Consider the following 14,996-nt stretch of genomic DNA (forward strand, 5'->3'; position numbering starts at 1 on the left):
TATTGAAACGTATGGTGTTACGTATGTTGTATGCATGATTCCAAATAATATATGCACTAGTCACTTGACTTTGCCGACTGCTTGAAGCCTCTGCCTTACATGTGGGTATGAGCCAATACTCCCGGCCTTACAGTGCCACTGGGATCAGTCCACATTTTTTATAACAGACGCGGACACGAAAAATGCCGACCGCCAAGAGGCTAACAGCTTCACTGTAAAGAAAGGGGGGCTGCAAAGTGTTTAAGAAATATGGTATGTGAAATGCCATAAAGTGCGCACTCTGGGACTCTTGATAGTGAAAAGGACGCATCTGACAGTGATGATGAATGATGCCTTGTCTATTGTAGCTCAGATAAAATAAATTCTGTTTTTTCAAGTAGGAACAAATTGCTATAACTCTCTTTCTTACCATGAAAAACTGGTGAATGGAATACCTAAGGCATTTCATTCGTCATTTCTGGCAGTGAAAATTATACCTACTTTATACCTAATTTAGGGTGCATTAGAATTGAGTAAGTATGGTACTTGCACAGCACACCGCCCCCGTAAAACACATTCAACTGCTAAGCAGAAGGGGGCTTCCTCCTGAGCACATTTATTTCTTGCTCGGTGCCCGATTAGCAGCGCGACCTTTCTCACCCTTGTGAGTCTTGGCCAGGTTCTCTGCCTTGAGTGACTCGAGGACCGTCTTCATGGCGCCCACACGCGGCAGTGTCACATGCTCCAGGATGGGGTAGCCATTGGCCCTGGCATACCTGCAAGGAGGAGAGTGGAAGAGATAAACACCTCTACCGACTAGTCCAGGGATTGTGGCAGGGGCCCCTAGTCCAGGGCTGCTATGACGATTCCCGCAGCATCCCGCGCCTGCTAGATCAGGGCGCAGCAGACATCAAGAGGCCCGTCGTCAAGGGCATCGTCTCACTGCGCGCTAGTGCGGTGGGGCTGAAGGATCAAGGGAAGGGGAGGAAAGCAGGCAGTGGCGCATTCCACCATGACATGATGGGGGTGGGTGGCAGCAGCGGGAGCTGGTATCCGGACATTGTGTAGCGCAGCTGAGGTGAAGAATGTGCAGGCTGGGGAAGGCCTGTATTTGGAGCTGCCCTCAGTGTCACCACTTCCTTGCAGGAGAACGACGGGGGGAGGCGAGCCAAAGAGAGAGTGTGATTGTGTATAGTACACAAACGAAGTCACAGTACGAGAGTAAGAGTTGTCCGCAGTATGGGTTGGTCACTTCACCACATGGGACATGTCAGAGTGCAAAGAGGAAGAAAGCTGCATTTCGACAAATTTTTAATATGACGTTTGACTGTTTCGCGTACGGCATTCTCAGCATTTGTGCAGCATAGCAAACACATGTTAAGGAGGCAGAACAGACGACACTGCCATGATACAATGAGAACTTTTGAAACGAGAACAATGTATACGCAAGCCTGATGATTAGTGCCGACATCGAACCATTGTGTAGAGTAAAACAAACATGACAGCACCAAGGAAAAAGTTGTCTTGCCTCATGCCTAAGAAAGCACAACTGTTTGGCAGCTGATAACTTACACACATGGTTCTGCATTTTTGGGGATTATTCTTTCAACAAAATTGCAGAGTATATTTTTAAAATGTACTTCCAAATGGTTTCCAGAACATACTTACTCTTGGAGAAAAACTGCTATTTTAACACATCTGTCCCATAGTGGTTACGCACATCTCTTATAGGGGCAAGTTCCCCAAGAGGCACAAATCAGAAATACTACCTCAAAAGTCCTGGGAATTGGGATATTACATGAGGGGGGTGGGCACAAAGAAAAATGACAGGTCAGGTTAGGTGGTATGACTTGAAAGACGGCCTTCATCAAAACCAGTAATGAAATGAGAAACGTCTTCATGTATTCATTGGCATAACCGAAGGAGAAGACTTTTTTCTTTTCATTTCTATGTTCATAATTTCAAAGGAATTCCTCCACTGTCATAATGCATTAATGTACTTTTGTAGACATCTGGCATGTGAAATCACTGCCATATATGCAGGCGCTCGGGTACCCTCATGTGGTTTGCAACCTTTCTTGGCCTGCGGGATCTCAGACTTCTGTTGAAAATAAACGATTGATTGATTTATTGGGGCACTTTGACGTAAAGTCAGCATTCAGAAGCGTGACACTCAAGTAAGGGTCTGTAGGGCTGCCCTGTAATCAGATTTGATGCTACCCAAAGACTCCGTTTTGATTCACCCAAAGGCTGTTAGAATTACTCTTGTCACAAACATGTTTTTACAGTTGAGCAGAAGATCTCCAAACACCTTCTCAGAACTGCTATAAGAGCCTTGATACTGACCACAGCTGCTAATTTAGTGATGGAGGCACTACAAGATTTCACCTTCGCTCAGTTCGGGCCAACCCTGAAGCTCTTGCATTATGTGAATGGCTGTTTTCGTGTGATCCTAAAGGGAGCAGTTCACTTGTTTATGTCAAGTTTGAACAGTAGTCAGACCATGGAGCGAAAAGAGAGGCAGCTAACTCCAATGACCAGAAATGCCAATGGAAAGGAATGGTCAGTATTTTCTGGAGTAAAACCTGTGCCAAAAAGCATTATTTGACCCCAAATTTGGTACAAGTTGCCTCTCACAAATTATTTACAAAACTTTACAAAACCGATGCATCGTGCAGAGAAGTCAGGCGTGAAACATGCGTACTACAGTATGTGAGGATGCATCAACGAAGTACGATGTGACCTTTTCGCGCATCAATTTTACCAGACTCCTTCTGCAAAGTCTATTAAGTGCTGAATCATGTTACCAGACTCCTTCCACCCATAAATGCGCTTCACTTGTGCAAATCTCTTCTACAAGTGATGCTCTAAGCCATGCTCTGCAGTTTTAGGAGATTAAATTTGTACACGTGCTAACAAAAAAACTTACTGCAAGCAGTGGTGCACGTGCAAGGCTAATCAGCTCATCGAGATTACTTGTCGTGTAATTCACCACATCACCCTTTGTGCTTTTGGTGTGTTTACAGCGGCGAGGCAGGTAATTTCTAGAAATGGAAAAAATGGAACAGTTATGATGTGAGAGAGCAACGCCTAAGTTCAATTCCCTGGCCAAACATGAAGCAAGCAAGCACTAACCTGACTGGGAGAAAGCAAGTACATTAAAACTCGTTAACTCGAAGATGCAACAGCCGCAAGGAATTTGGAGATAAGCGGAATTTCGAGATAAGCAAAATTACAAAAGCAGAAGCTTGCTGGCTGCACATATAAAGTATACAAAGTAAACGTAAAGTATGTAAAGTATATAAAGTATATACAGTCGACTCCTGATAATTCAAAGCCGCTTAATTGAAATTTTCGGTTAATTAGAAGTGAAGTGCTGGTCCCGTCAGTTTTGCATGTAATCCCATAGAAGAAATCGCTCGATAATTCGAAGTCCTCACCCTGTAATATTGTTTAATTGGAAGATAATTTTCAGCCGGGATCCTCGAGGTGACCGTCATTCTTTGGTAGAATGTGCAATTTTTCAAGTGTTGCAACAGTTCCGTGCTCCACGTTGGTGTCATCGCCACCGCAGCCGCCCGCAACGCCATCCTTCTTGAGCGGCGCGATTATTCATTGCTACGGCTGCCGTGGCCTCCGCGATCAACTCCGGCGGGAGGCGAAGCGGCTCCTGCCAGAGGCCACGCGCAGCTGCCGTGCGTGGCCGGAGCTGATCGCGGAGGCCACGCGGGTGCCATAGGTGCACGCAGCGCTGCATACTGGCAGTGGCGAGATTGTGCGAGATTAGTCTTGCAGCGTGCGCAGCGTATGTCGAAGCGTGTGTTGGCATGGTGTTGGTCGAGCGCCTTTGTGCGGGAAGCTCGTAGGCTAGGTTGTTCCACGAGTGATTCGGAATTGACTGTACCTAGTCGCGCAGTTTATAGCCATGGCAAACCATGGCTCTTATCGCACGCTCGACCTGGCAACGAAAGTCGAGGTTTTGAAGGAAGTTGAGAAGGGGGGTGCCGCCAAACAAGACATAGCGCTGAAGTACGGGATCAAGCCGAACACGCTCTCTAACTACATCAAGAACAAGTGCACAATAATGGATGCATTTGAGAACGACAAGTTCAAGACTTCTCGGAAGCGAATGCGCACCGGCGCTTACCCAGAGTTGGAGAAGGCTCTGCTGGTTTGGATTAGGGAGGCCAGGAGCAACAAACTTCCTCTCAGCGGAGACATCATTGCGATGAAAGCCTGAACGCTTGCAGCAATGTTGGGGATCGATGACTTCGTTTCGTCAGATGGATGGCTGACGCGCTTTAAAGATCGCCATGACCTGGTTTTCAAGAGCGTGTGTGGTGAAAAGGCGTCCGTTAACCAGGCAACATGCGCCACGTGGAAGGACGGAAAGCTGCGTGAATATCTCGCCGAATACAGACCGGAAGACATCTTCAATGCAGATGAGACTGCACTCTTCTATTGGCTTCTACCAGAGAAGACCATGACATTCAAGGACGACGACTGTGCTGGGGGCAAACGCAGCAAGGAGAGAGTGTCGGTGCTGATCGCGGCAAACATGACTGGCACAGAACGATGTCGGTTACTTGTGATCGGGAAAGCCGCGAAGCCGAGATGTTTTAAAGGCGTGAAGACGCTGCCTGTGGACTATGAGGCGAACAAAAAAGCGTGGATGACGGCTGAAATCTTCAAGAGCTGGATAAGCAAATTGGACTGCAAGTTTGCTGCTTCAAACCGCAAGGTGTTGTTCCTTGTCGATCACTGCAGTGCTCACGTGAATGTGCCAGCCTTGAGTGCAATACGCCTCGCATTTTTGCCTGCAAACACAACGGCTGTTTTGCAGCCAATGGACCAAGGCATCATCAAGAATGTTAAAGTCCTGTACAGGCGGCGCCTCCTCGAGCGCATGATTTTGTGTATGGATAGCTCCACAAAGTACGAGGTGAGCCTGCTTAGTGCCATCCACATGTTGGCGCGAGCATGGGATCGTGTGAAGCAATAAACAATCGCAAACTGCTTCAGGGCTTGCGGTTTTGTGGCAGCTTCTTCGGAGGATGCCTCTGAAATTTCAGCGGAGGAAGCGTCAACAAGCGAGCTTGACGGCACTGATTTTGGTGATGCTCTCGGGGACGTCAATTTTGAAGATTACGTCGCCATAGACAAGGCGGTCGAAACGTGCGGTGCGCTGACGGATAGCGAAATTGTAGAGATTATTCGGCCCCAGGAAGCGACCCAGGAAAGCGACGATGACGTTGAAGGCGAGCCGCAACCTAAGGCTGCCGATGTAGCTGTGGGCCTTGCTCTTGCGGAGCGCTTCTTTGCCGCTGAAGGTAACGCGGAAGAAGCGTTCCGCCACATCTACAGCCTGAAGAACTTGCTTTCAGCAGCGCGATTCGGCAAGAAGAAGCAAAGCAAGATGACCGACTATTTTTCTTAGAGAAAATGCTCGATTTCGCCACAAATAAAGTGCTGTTTTTTGTGTTTTGTGCTTAACTGGAAGTTCGTTTAATTCGAAGTTTTTTGCGGTCCCCGTGAACTTCGTATTAACGGGAGTCGACTGTAATGCCTTTCTGAAATGCCGCGAGTAATATATCCTCAGTCACTTTACGTGCATCAGCACCGGACACGCCGGTGTCTATGAGAAACAACATTACCGGCACTGTAGAGACCCATTTCCCATGCCCATTGGGAGCATGTTAAAGATCCCCCCCAGTGGTAAAAATTAATCTGGAGTCTCCCACTACGGCGTGTCTCAATCAAATTGTGGTTTTGGCACGTAGAACCCCAGAATTAATTCATTCACCGGCACTGCGCTAATAAAACATAATGGATGTCACTGAGTCGAGACAACTGGCCCTAACACGCAATTTCTAAACCAGTCATCCGAGCATAACTGGTCCCAGACATACAAAAAAAACTGACGCTGCTACTTTCTGCATCGTAACAAGTTCCAGACAATTTCACTTTGAAAACCAAAACTGAATTGCAGAAATGTGCAATCGTTGTGCCTTTAGCCGAGTTATGAGCCAAGAGTGATGTGGCATTTACACTTCACTGTCACGTGAACATGAAGAGAGTGTCCTTATTGAGCTGTGTTCTCGCTCAAACACTGTGGACTCGCATACTGGTTTCTCCTCGGCACAGCGCGTGGACTGATTGTGCCTGCTCAAAAGTGCCGAGAATCTTGCTCAAGGTGACGATGGACACGCTGTGACCACATTGATAACATCACAGACAGCTTCCTAAATGGGAGGGGGAAAAAATTAAGACTGGACTCCTGGCTCACCGCCGCTGCCGCTGCTGTGTGAGGCCACATCGAAGTGGCATCAATTAGGCAAGCACGCAAGTGGTGATAGACATAAACAAGGGCGAATGATAAGTGGCGAGCATGGCCCGGCACAGAATCCGGTCTGGCTGGTGAGCTTCCTCCGAGTGAAAACGAGTGCAAGCAACGCTGCCGACGCTGCACCGTTGCCTTTTTCGCTGAATGTTGGTCGTTGACAAGCAATATGCTCTTGAGTCACAGTTTTCAGCCCAGTCTTGTTCTGTGCAGAAACTGTATCTTGGCCCTTACTGTTAGCGTAGCACATCTCGGGTGGGTTTAAGGACACAGAGTATAAAGTACTCCGAGAATGGTCTGGCGTTTATGGTTGGTAGAGAAGAGGCAAAAGGAAGCTATTTTTCCAGCCTAGGCAATCAGCTGTCAATTATTTTAAACCATGCGACAATCTAAGCTGGCGAGCCCTCATTTGGCTGTCCACTCGTTGCATCTCATACGTCAAGTGCATTGTAATAAGCATAAAGTGTGACATAGTGACAGTGTCTCGACTGATTCTGCCATCTCTCGTTTCAATTTTTTTCATCTCTCAATAGTGTCAAGCAGCTGCAAATGACATCAACTTCGCCCTCGCTATCTATGTCAACGAGGGCCAGAAAAAGACCAAGGGAAATACCAAACAGTGACAATGGAATGGAAAGTTGCAACTGCGTCAAGTGCACCCAACTTCACTACAAAGCTGGCAGGGAATGAAGATTTTGAGGAAGCACCGATTGTGCTTCTGCCTGTATACAGTGACAGCTTATGATGGTGACTGACCTATTCGCGTGTAAGTGGACATGCATACAACAACGCGTTGAAAAGCTTTTTTGATAGGAGTGAGAATATCCTAATTTTTTGGTACAAGTACCTAACTTTGAATGTTGAATCGAATATCAAATAATGATTTACACATGCATTTATTAGCAAGTTTGGCAATGTCAACCTGCTGAAACATCGAAAATACATAGTGAGCGGTTAAATATTAGACTAGAAACTGCTATGCTAACTAATTATGCATATGACTAATGTTAACATGTCAAACAGAAATTCCCACTAGTGGCTGTCTGTTCTGGCCAACCCATGCCTTATTAAGTATACGGCATTAAATGGCCACAGACTTGGAGGCATTTGACCTGGTGCCAGCTGCCATTCATAGGATTGGCAGTCAAGCAACAAGCTCAGGATTGGGGGTGGTGCTGCAAAAGTAACAAATGAGCAAGCAAAAAGGTGCACTCGCACCCAACTGAAACAAAGTCGCGCTGCACCATTTGCTGTGACCGTTACTTGGAAAAGAACTGCAAGGACACTGCCTTTTTCTTTTCCCTATCTTTTGTGCCACATGTAGGCAGGACGTTTGCAGCTTGGCTTGTGCAACAAGCCCCTCCTGTTCTTTTTCTTCAGCACGAGACATTTGAGCGACTTACTGTAGTCCAAGTACTGCACTCGCAAGAATATAGCCCACTGATATAATGCGAGGTACACTACATTATAATACAGAAGGGCAGTAGGGAGCACCTTTGATCGCATGCAAAATACGTTTTGAAAATAAATCAAAAAGGGCATATGCAATGCCTCCATAATCATATAGAATAGTGCCTTTTAGCATACCGTAATCTGCGTAGGCATCGCGAGAGCTGCACTACAAGTTCCAGATCTCGCTCTGGCACGTAATGCAGTGGAGTTGCCATTGCACTATCCTGGTAAACAGTACGTGATACCCTGCACAAAGGCATGACATGGGCATACAGCATACAGCTTACATAGTTACATAGTGAAATAGGCCACATAGATGGGCATCCCTGCCGAGGTTCAACCCATTAGGCCTATACTGCTCGCGAGCATTCTCACTGCAGTTGAATTATTTTTCGCAGTCGCCCCCATCCCCTTGTGCTTTATTGCCTTGTCCACACTGAAAAATTTCCGATCGGCAACAACACTGGCACCCACCAAAAAAATATCTACGGCAAATGACACAAAATAGCCCTCATCATTCCAATCGGTTTGAGACTGATTTTGGTGACCAAAGGAAAAGCATTGTTCGTTGCACGCCAATCAGAGTGGGATTTCGGGAGAAAGGACGAGATAGGGGCAGAAGCTGCTCTCGCTTGTAAACACCCGGTTAGCTATTTTGGAAATGGCACAGACATGGCCGGTCATGCTGTTTGCCATGGTGTTTGTCATGTATTTTCTGGTGTTTTGTGCATTTGTGCTGTGCTTTGTGCCAAGAGAATTCTCTAGGACAAGTGTACTGAGTATTACATGGACCTTAAGTGCATTAAAATAGCTGTGGATTAAGCATATGTGTGTGTATGTGTGTGTTTCCCATGTTGGTACAAGCGGAATGGACTTTCACTGTGAGTGCAGTAGAACCTCGTTCATACATTTTGGAAAAAATGGCGAGAAAAAATGCACTAACCGGGAAAAGGTGCTACTCGAAGTGACTCCAAAAATGTGACAGACTCCACTATTGTTGACATCTACGTAATGCGAAGCGCCGCGCGAATCGTTGCGGCACGAGACACCGACGCGCATCGAGCTGGTGGTGCTTTAGCGGTCTGAGGTGCATTTTGTTGTTTTCCCACTGCGTGGTGTTTTAAGAGGGTGACGGAAAACTGAAACAAAATCGAGCTGGCAGGCAACGCCGGAATCTGCCAGAGTGAAACGTGATGCCCGCATCGTGCCACCTGCACCAGGGAACGGTGGCGTGTTTGGATTATCGCCTAATAAAAGAGGGCACCACACTTCCGACAGCACCACGTGCTGTCAGATAGGCGAAGATGCTTATCGCAATAGGATTGGCGGGGATAGCTCTGAATGCCGTGTGCTATGACCCCGGAGATGATTTGCTGGTACCGAAATGGAAAACTGAGTGCGCGCCGCCGTTTTCACGCGACAAGGGCGGGGGAGTATTGTGGTGAAGCTGCCGCGGCAGGCAGCTATATATTCTTGACCACGCGCAAGTCGCGCATTTTCTTGTTTGCATGGGATCTAGCAGCTGGGAAAGCTTGGCGACGCACTGAACGTTGGTTCCGAAAAATCTTGTTTTCTCGGAACGTCTGAACCGGTAAAAATTGAGTGTAGCTCTAGTGGGACATTTTTTGTGCTTTCCGTTGCAAAACTCATTCTTCTGCGATGTAAGAACGCCGGTGCTGTACGTATTTAAGTGTGGTGCAATGCAACTGGTGAGTGCTAACGACAGCTTGCCCTATGTAGCAAATAATCGAGACAGGCAGTACAGTCGTACATGCACCGTAGCTGTGAGAACGATCAACACAGTGTTTACTGGCTAGCATACCTTCACTGCAGCTACAGAGGCAACAGTGCGAGTCTTTGCAATGCTAAAGTGGCACGGAGCAAGACGAGATGCGAGTGCGATTCATGATCTTTATAGAGGCTCATTACTGTATTTGCCCACGGAATATAATGTCTACGATCATTACGTGCGGCATATTTTGTTTTCTTTTGTACAGACACATATGAAACACTATCGCACTAAGCATAAATTTGGAACAAGCCTGCAAGAAGTGACCCGGCCACGTTCAGCGCATTTCGCGAGAGTTGGCGGGTGGCAACAAGCATTTTGTCGCGCATGATAAGAGATTTGGTATGAATGCACCCATTTTGTCGCCGACTATCACGCAGCTCCTCCCATGATAGAAAGTTTCTCAGTGTAAATGTGCCCATAAATGTACCTTCGCTGCCTGCGATCCCATGCCCCTTTGCTAAGAGGCTGGCTTTCCTGCATAGGTTTGTCTTTCAGAGAATAAGCTCACTTTACAGGCAAAATTTTGCCAGCAGCACGAAATTACAACAAAATTCTGCACAACAAGGCACAACAACTGCCTTAGACAGAACCAAACACTAAGGACCATGTTTGTTTTCGCACAGCCAGCAATATATTCCATTTGTTTTGAATATTCGTATCCAACCAAATATTCAGCAATATTCAAATAGCTAGTTTTCGAATCAATAAGAATATTAAAAATACAATATTCAATGTCATTTGAAATATTAGAATAGAGTCAGACTGTTTATAACGAACTCAATTCTGCAAGAAGTGGTTGTTACATCAGCAGTTTGTTATATATGAACTTGCCCTTAAACATGACAAAAAATTAACTGCACTGAAGCTATACTTCACAAAGTTACAATCTGGCAGCACTTTGGTGTGAAAACCAGATTTGTAGTGTCATTTTTGTTCCCACTACAACCCCATCAGAAACGTCCACCTAAAGAATGAAATGTGGCAACATTTCACTCTTTCAAAACAATGCCCGGTTCCAATCACCCGTAATTTCGAAACTGCAAGTGCAGCTGCCATTTTTTATTCGAGAGCTCACGATATATTTTACTACCAGCGGGACATGACTGCATTCTGCACACAAGAGCGAAGTGTCCCATATGGCTGAAAGCATAATTATTGGAAATTAACCGTGGCATGCCCCCCTTCTGCAAAGGTCTCAGACATCATGGTCTCGGTATAACGACTGTGCGTCAGGCACACATGTAAAATTACGATATCTATGTTGCTTCGGGAGAAAAAAATTCTATTTTAGAAAAGTAAAACATCACCACGAATCGTTATGAGCAATTGGCAATGCGTAAACGAAGTGCTGCCAAACCATTACCTCCCGATAACGGCGTAGTAATTGCTGGTCCTTTACAACATTGCTGTTTGGTAGCGCATGGTGCAGCGCCCTTGCCGACTCGGGTCATGTCAAGAGAAACGCTTTAGCAGCCGTTGTTCCCATGGTGGAGACACAGATGGTTATTCCAATCACTGGAACAGGCATAATGCACGTGGTGCTGCACAGAGTGCGACATTGTCGTGGCATCCGATATCGCACCGGCGCAAGTGGCAGCTCAGGCCCCACACCCGGCTCTTTATGCTATACGCCACCCCCCTGGAGTTGCGCCTTGGAAGCATGTCACCGCACGTGACCGCACGCGACCTTCTTTGCAGCTTCCCAAATATGCACGGAGCGATCACTCGCTCATCTCGAAGGCCATATTATTGTTGTGGTTGGACTGGAGAGGGGTACGTGCTGCCGTGCACCTATGGAACATGTTCTATGATCAATTTTGGCGATACTATTGCCTTCGCATGACATGGTGCTCAACCAGCCAATCAGCTCATCCGGTTTCGCTCAACCAGCCAATCAGCGCGTGCCTGATGGCTGGGGCTATAGTATGGCTTAAAGTGATCATGCCGGAATACGTCCCCAGTTTTGACACGCTTCCGTGCTTTGGCACTTCACGCGTGCCCTCTTTTTGTCGAGACCGGGTTTGAAGCGTTCGTTGTAACAGAATGGCAATTTAAAAAATGTTTGTTATAGCTAGAAGCAGTTTCAATAGGCAGGGTTGGAAAATCGTAACTGCACTGAAAAGTAGTAGTCATAACCAACAGATCATCATATCTAGGACCGTGGGTTCGACTGTATTCACACATCCCTACTTTGTGATCATTTTTGATTAGACGTTTTCTTGTCTCATGAATCCTTCTTATGTTCAGTGTCTTGAAGTAGAATGAGGACTTATGATGATCCCTGTCTAGTCTGAATGGCTGGTCAGCGAGTGTTAAGGTACACCATGTCATTTCTAGGAACACTGCGACACGGAAGCCTTGTTTCTTCAGTTTCCTTCCTTGGTTGGCACCACATATTTAAACTTTTGGAATGACAGGGATGCTGAAGAAGGCCAGCTACAGAGATACTAGTGTTAAAGAACAGGCTTCCCTTGAAACGAGCCATCGTCAACAGATGTTGTCCATTCCACCCGACCATTCACAGCACACTCAGAAAGGCTCGCGGGCATGTCACGCCATCGCCACACGTACCGCTGGCTGGTGGCGCGCCGCTTGTGCAGGAAGCCACCCTCGGGGAAAAGGACAATCCACTTGAGCCCCCGGCGAAGGTACACCTCTGAAATGTGGTCCCTGAGTCGTTGCAACTGGACGTTGCGAGTGTCCTTGCCCTGCACATAGGAACCACCAGCTTCGTGATCAGGTCTTGGAACGTAAGCACACTACTAAGAATGACGAATTGAGCTAGTTTGTTCACATTGAGAGAACACAATCTTCTAGCAAGACTCAGGACACAAGCCCAATAAATAAATCATTTCAATCAATCATTGCACTGATCAATCACCAAGTAAATTGATGAACTGGTGTCTTCGTTAAACCTTCAGCCAACTGTTCAATCGCCTAATCAACCAATCTGCAAAAAAATCAAATCCTAAACCAAGTAAACCAAGTTAGTGTGCTCCAGAGAATGCATTCTTCTAGCTGCATTTGTTCTGTTTTTATTTTTATTAGGCTTAAGCAAATATTCGTAACTTTCAGATATTCTATCGAATATTCATTTTTCTGTGTTCACTTCAGCTCGTATTTCAGCACTCGAAGTTTTGAAAGTATTCAAAACGTACGAATAAACCTGTTTTTCTGTGTATATGCTCCACTTCCAAATTCAACACCCAGGAAAGACAAAAAGACAAGAAATTTGCATGTATAACCCACGAAAATGCCAGAATACAATGCCCGAATTTTTGTGAAAACAGTCTCTATTTGACAATGCACGAATCATCTACGTTGAATTTTTGGCCAGCTGCTCTGTTCCCCACCTGTTCGGTGCAGCTTATGGTGGAGAACTTTGCCCTAAATCCCAGCAGTGCAGGCCGCACTGCCGAGAAACCTGAGCTTGAGGCAAAATTCGCACTACCATAAAGCCATACACCTGAAGCCAAAGTTCGCATGTAACCCACACCCTGATTTTGCTGCTAAATCTTAAAAGCGTTTTCTGTCCAATTGCAGAACAGAACGGGTTAAGCTCGCATGTAGAATGAAAGCATCAAGCTGAATTTGCACAACACAACCTAAACTGCCGGAGTCGTGCAGTCAAGGTCGCACTTCATAGCATCGCAACAATGTACGACAGGCGAACGTGAAACGCTCCTGCGGTTTCAGCCACTACAAAATATTAAGCAGGCTGAACCACAACAGTGAGCGACAATGTGAGCGAATAAAGTTTCTGTTCTATGGCAAAGCCACAAGGTTTCGCCTATTAAATGCAGAAACGAACACGTTTAAAAATAGTTTCTGTTGCAGCTGGAGCTGGATAAATGTTTAACTTGCATTTTTGCATGAAAGTATCTGAAATGGCACTTTGAAAATAAGTTAACTCTAACGATAAACTTCTTTCCTTTTTGACAAGTAAAGAACCAACTTTCTTAGATTTCTCAAGATCTGGCTCTTCTATCAAGGTTTCATGCAAATCCTGCAACTGGAACTACAGTAGACTTCGTTAATTCTACTCCAGTTAATTCGATTTTTCGGTTAATTGGATCCCGACCGAAGGCCCCAGTTGGCACCCATACATTTCTATATGCCCAAACTTTCGTTATTTCGATCCTAAAATTGGACTTCGCCGGATAATTCAAACAGAGAACCTGACAGTGACCCACATAGTGGCCCTGTCTGTCCTGGCGGAGCTTAGGGGACAGTGAATTTGCTGAATACACGTCATCTCTCATGAAAAGGTCTATTTTTGGACTGCCCTAGGAAGCTTTTCAAGCAATAACTGTAGCTCACAGTGTCTTATTACAGTATTTAATCGATTCTGACGCGCACCTTTCTTTTTTTCAAAATAACATTCGGCTAAAAATTGCCTGCGCGGTGCAATTGCGCATGAAACCAAAACCCGCTTCACTAAGGTTGTATGGTTTACTGCATAACATGGATGTATTGCAGCGGAATTGGCCTAAAAACGTGTGTGGAAGCTTACTTTAGGAGACTGGCCACCTTTGTGCAATTATTTTTCTTGCTGAAAAACCGGCTGCCTGTTAGATTTCTTTGTTGAGGTGCCTTAATTCCATTCTTACATTCGTTTTCTACTTTGAAAGCAGAAAGTGGGCATGCATTTGAATTGGGGCATTCCAGAATATGGCAAATACTAACAAATGAATCAGCAGTACGTCTTTGCATTTCTTTTTTACAGCTTCTTCAATTCGACCTACCGGATAACTTTATCAACTGGGTTAGTCTGTCAGAGTCAAATTAATGGAACTTAATTGTATTTGCTTCGGAATCACTTGACACTAATTACTATTGCCTTTGACTTCACTTCGAACTAAAAGATATATATTTGCAAAGTCTACTTTTTGTTGATTAATCTATTGATATTGTTGATTATCTATTGATATCTACATACAAAAGTATCAGTGGGGATATGAGGCACAGGGCAGTGGGGGCCTCGGGAATAATTCTGAACATCTCGGGTTCTTTAAAATTTATGCAAATCTAAGCACACAAGCATTCTTTCATTTCACCCTCATCAAAATACGAAGAGAATCGAAACCGCGACCTGGTGCTCAGCAGCCCGACACAGTCACAGCTACCTCGCGGCAGATGACGAGATCCATGAAATTGAGAACAACAGTCTGACCTGCACCTTTCATGCCTTTGTCCTTTTTGTCCCCCCCCCCATCTGTATCTATTAGTTCCACTAGAAAAATGCCCTTTCTGGAGTACATTAGGTTGTATTTATAGAGTGTTTAGTGCTTAAGTTGATTGGCTGACTGATCAATTTATTGATTGATTGATTTATTGATCTACTGACTGGGCCCCAGAGCAAAGCAACACAAGTCTGCGAGATGGGATTGTCCACTTGGACTTGTTCAAAAGGCCATACAAAATTTGGGTTAC

At 45.7% G+C, this 14,996-nt stretch overlaps 1 protein-coding gene across 4 annotated transcripts in view; it reads right to left on the reverse strand.

The window, feature by feature from the left end:
• LOC142587498 (acyl-CoA:lysophosphatidylglycerol acyltransferase 1-like) overlaps positions 1–14,996 on the reverse strand; it is a 150,942-nt gene that overhangs the window by 24,098 nt on the left and 111,848 nt on the right. For all 4 annotated transcript variants that reach the window (XM_075698553.1, XM_075698552.1, XM_075698556.1 and 1 more), the window contains exons 4-5: positions 12,135–12,271; positions 640–755 (exon numbers count right to left, since the gene is read on the reverse strand). In XM_075698553.1, coding sequence (XP_075554668.1) covers positions 640–755; positions 12,135–12,271 — 253 coding nt within the window. The remainder of the gene's footprint in view (positions 1–639; positions 756–12,134; positions 12,272–14,996) is intronic.

This window comes from Dermacentor variabilis, chromosome 7 (genome assembly GCF_050947875.1).
Source record: "Dermacentor variabilis isolate Ectoservices chromosome 7, ASM5094787v1, whole genome shotgun sequence".
Lineage (NCBI taxonomy): Eukaryota > Metazoa > Arthropoda > Arachnida > Ixodida > Ixodidae > Dermacentor > Dermacentor variabilis.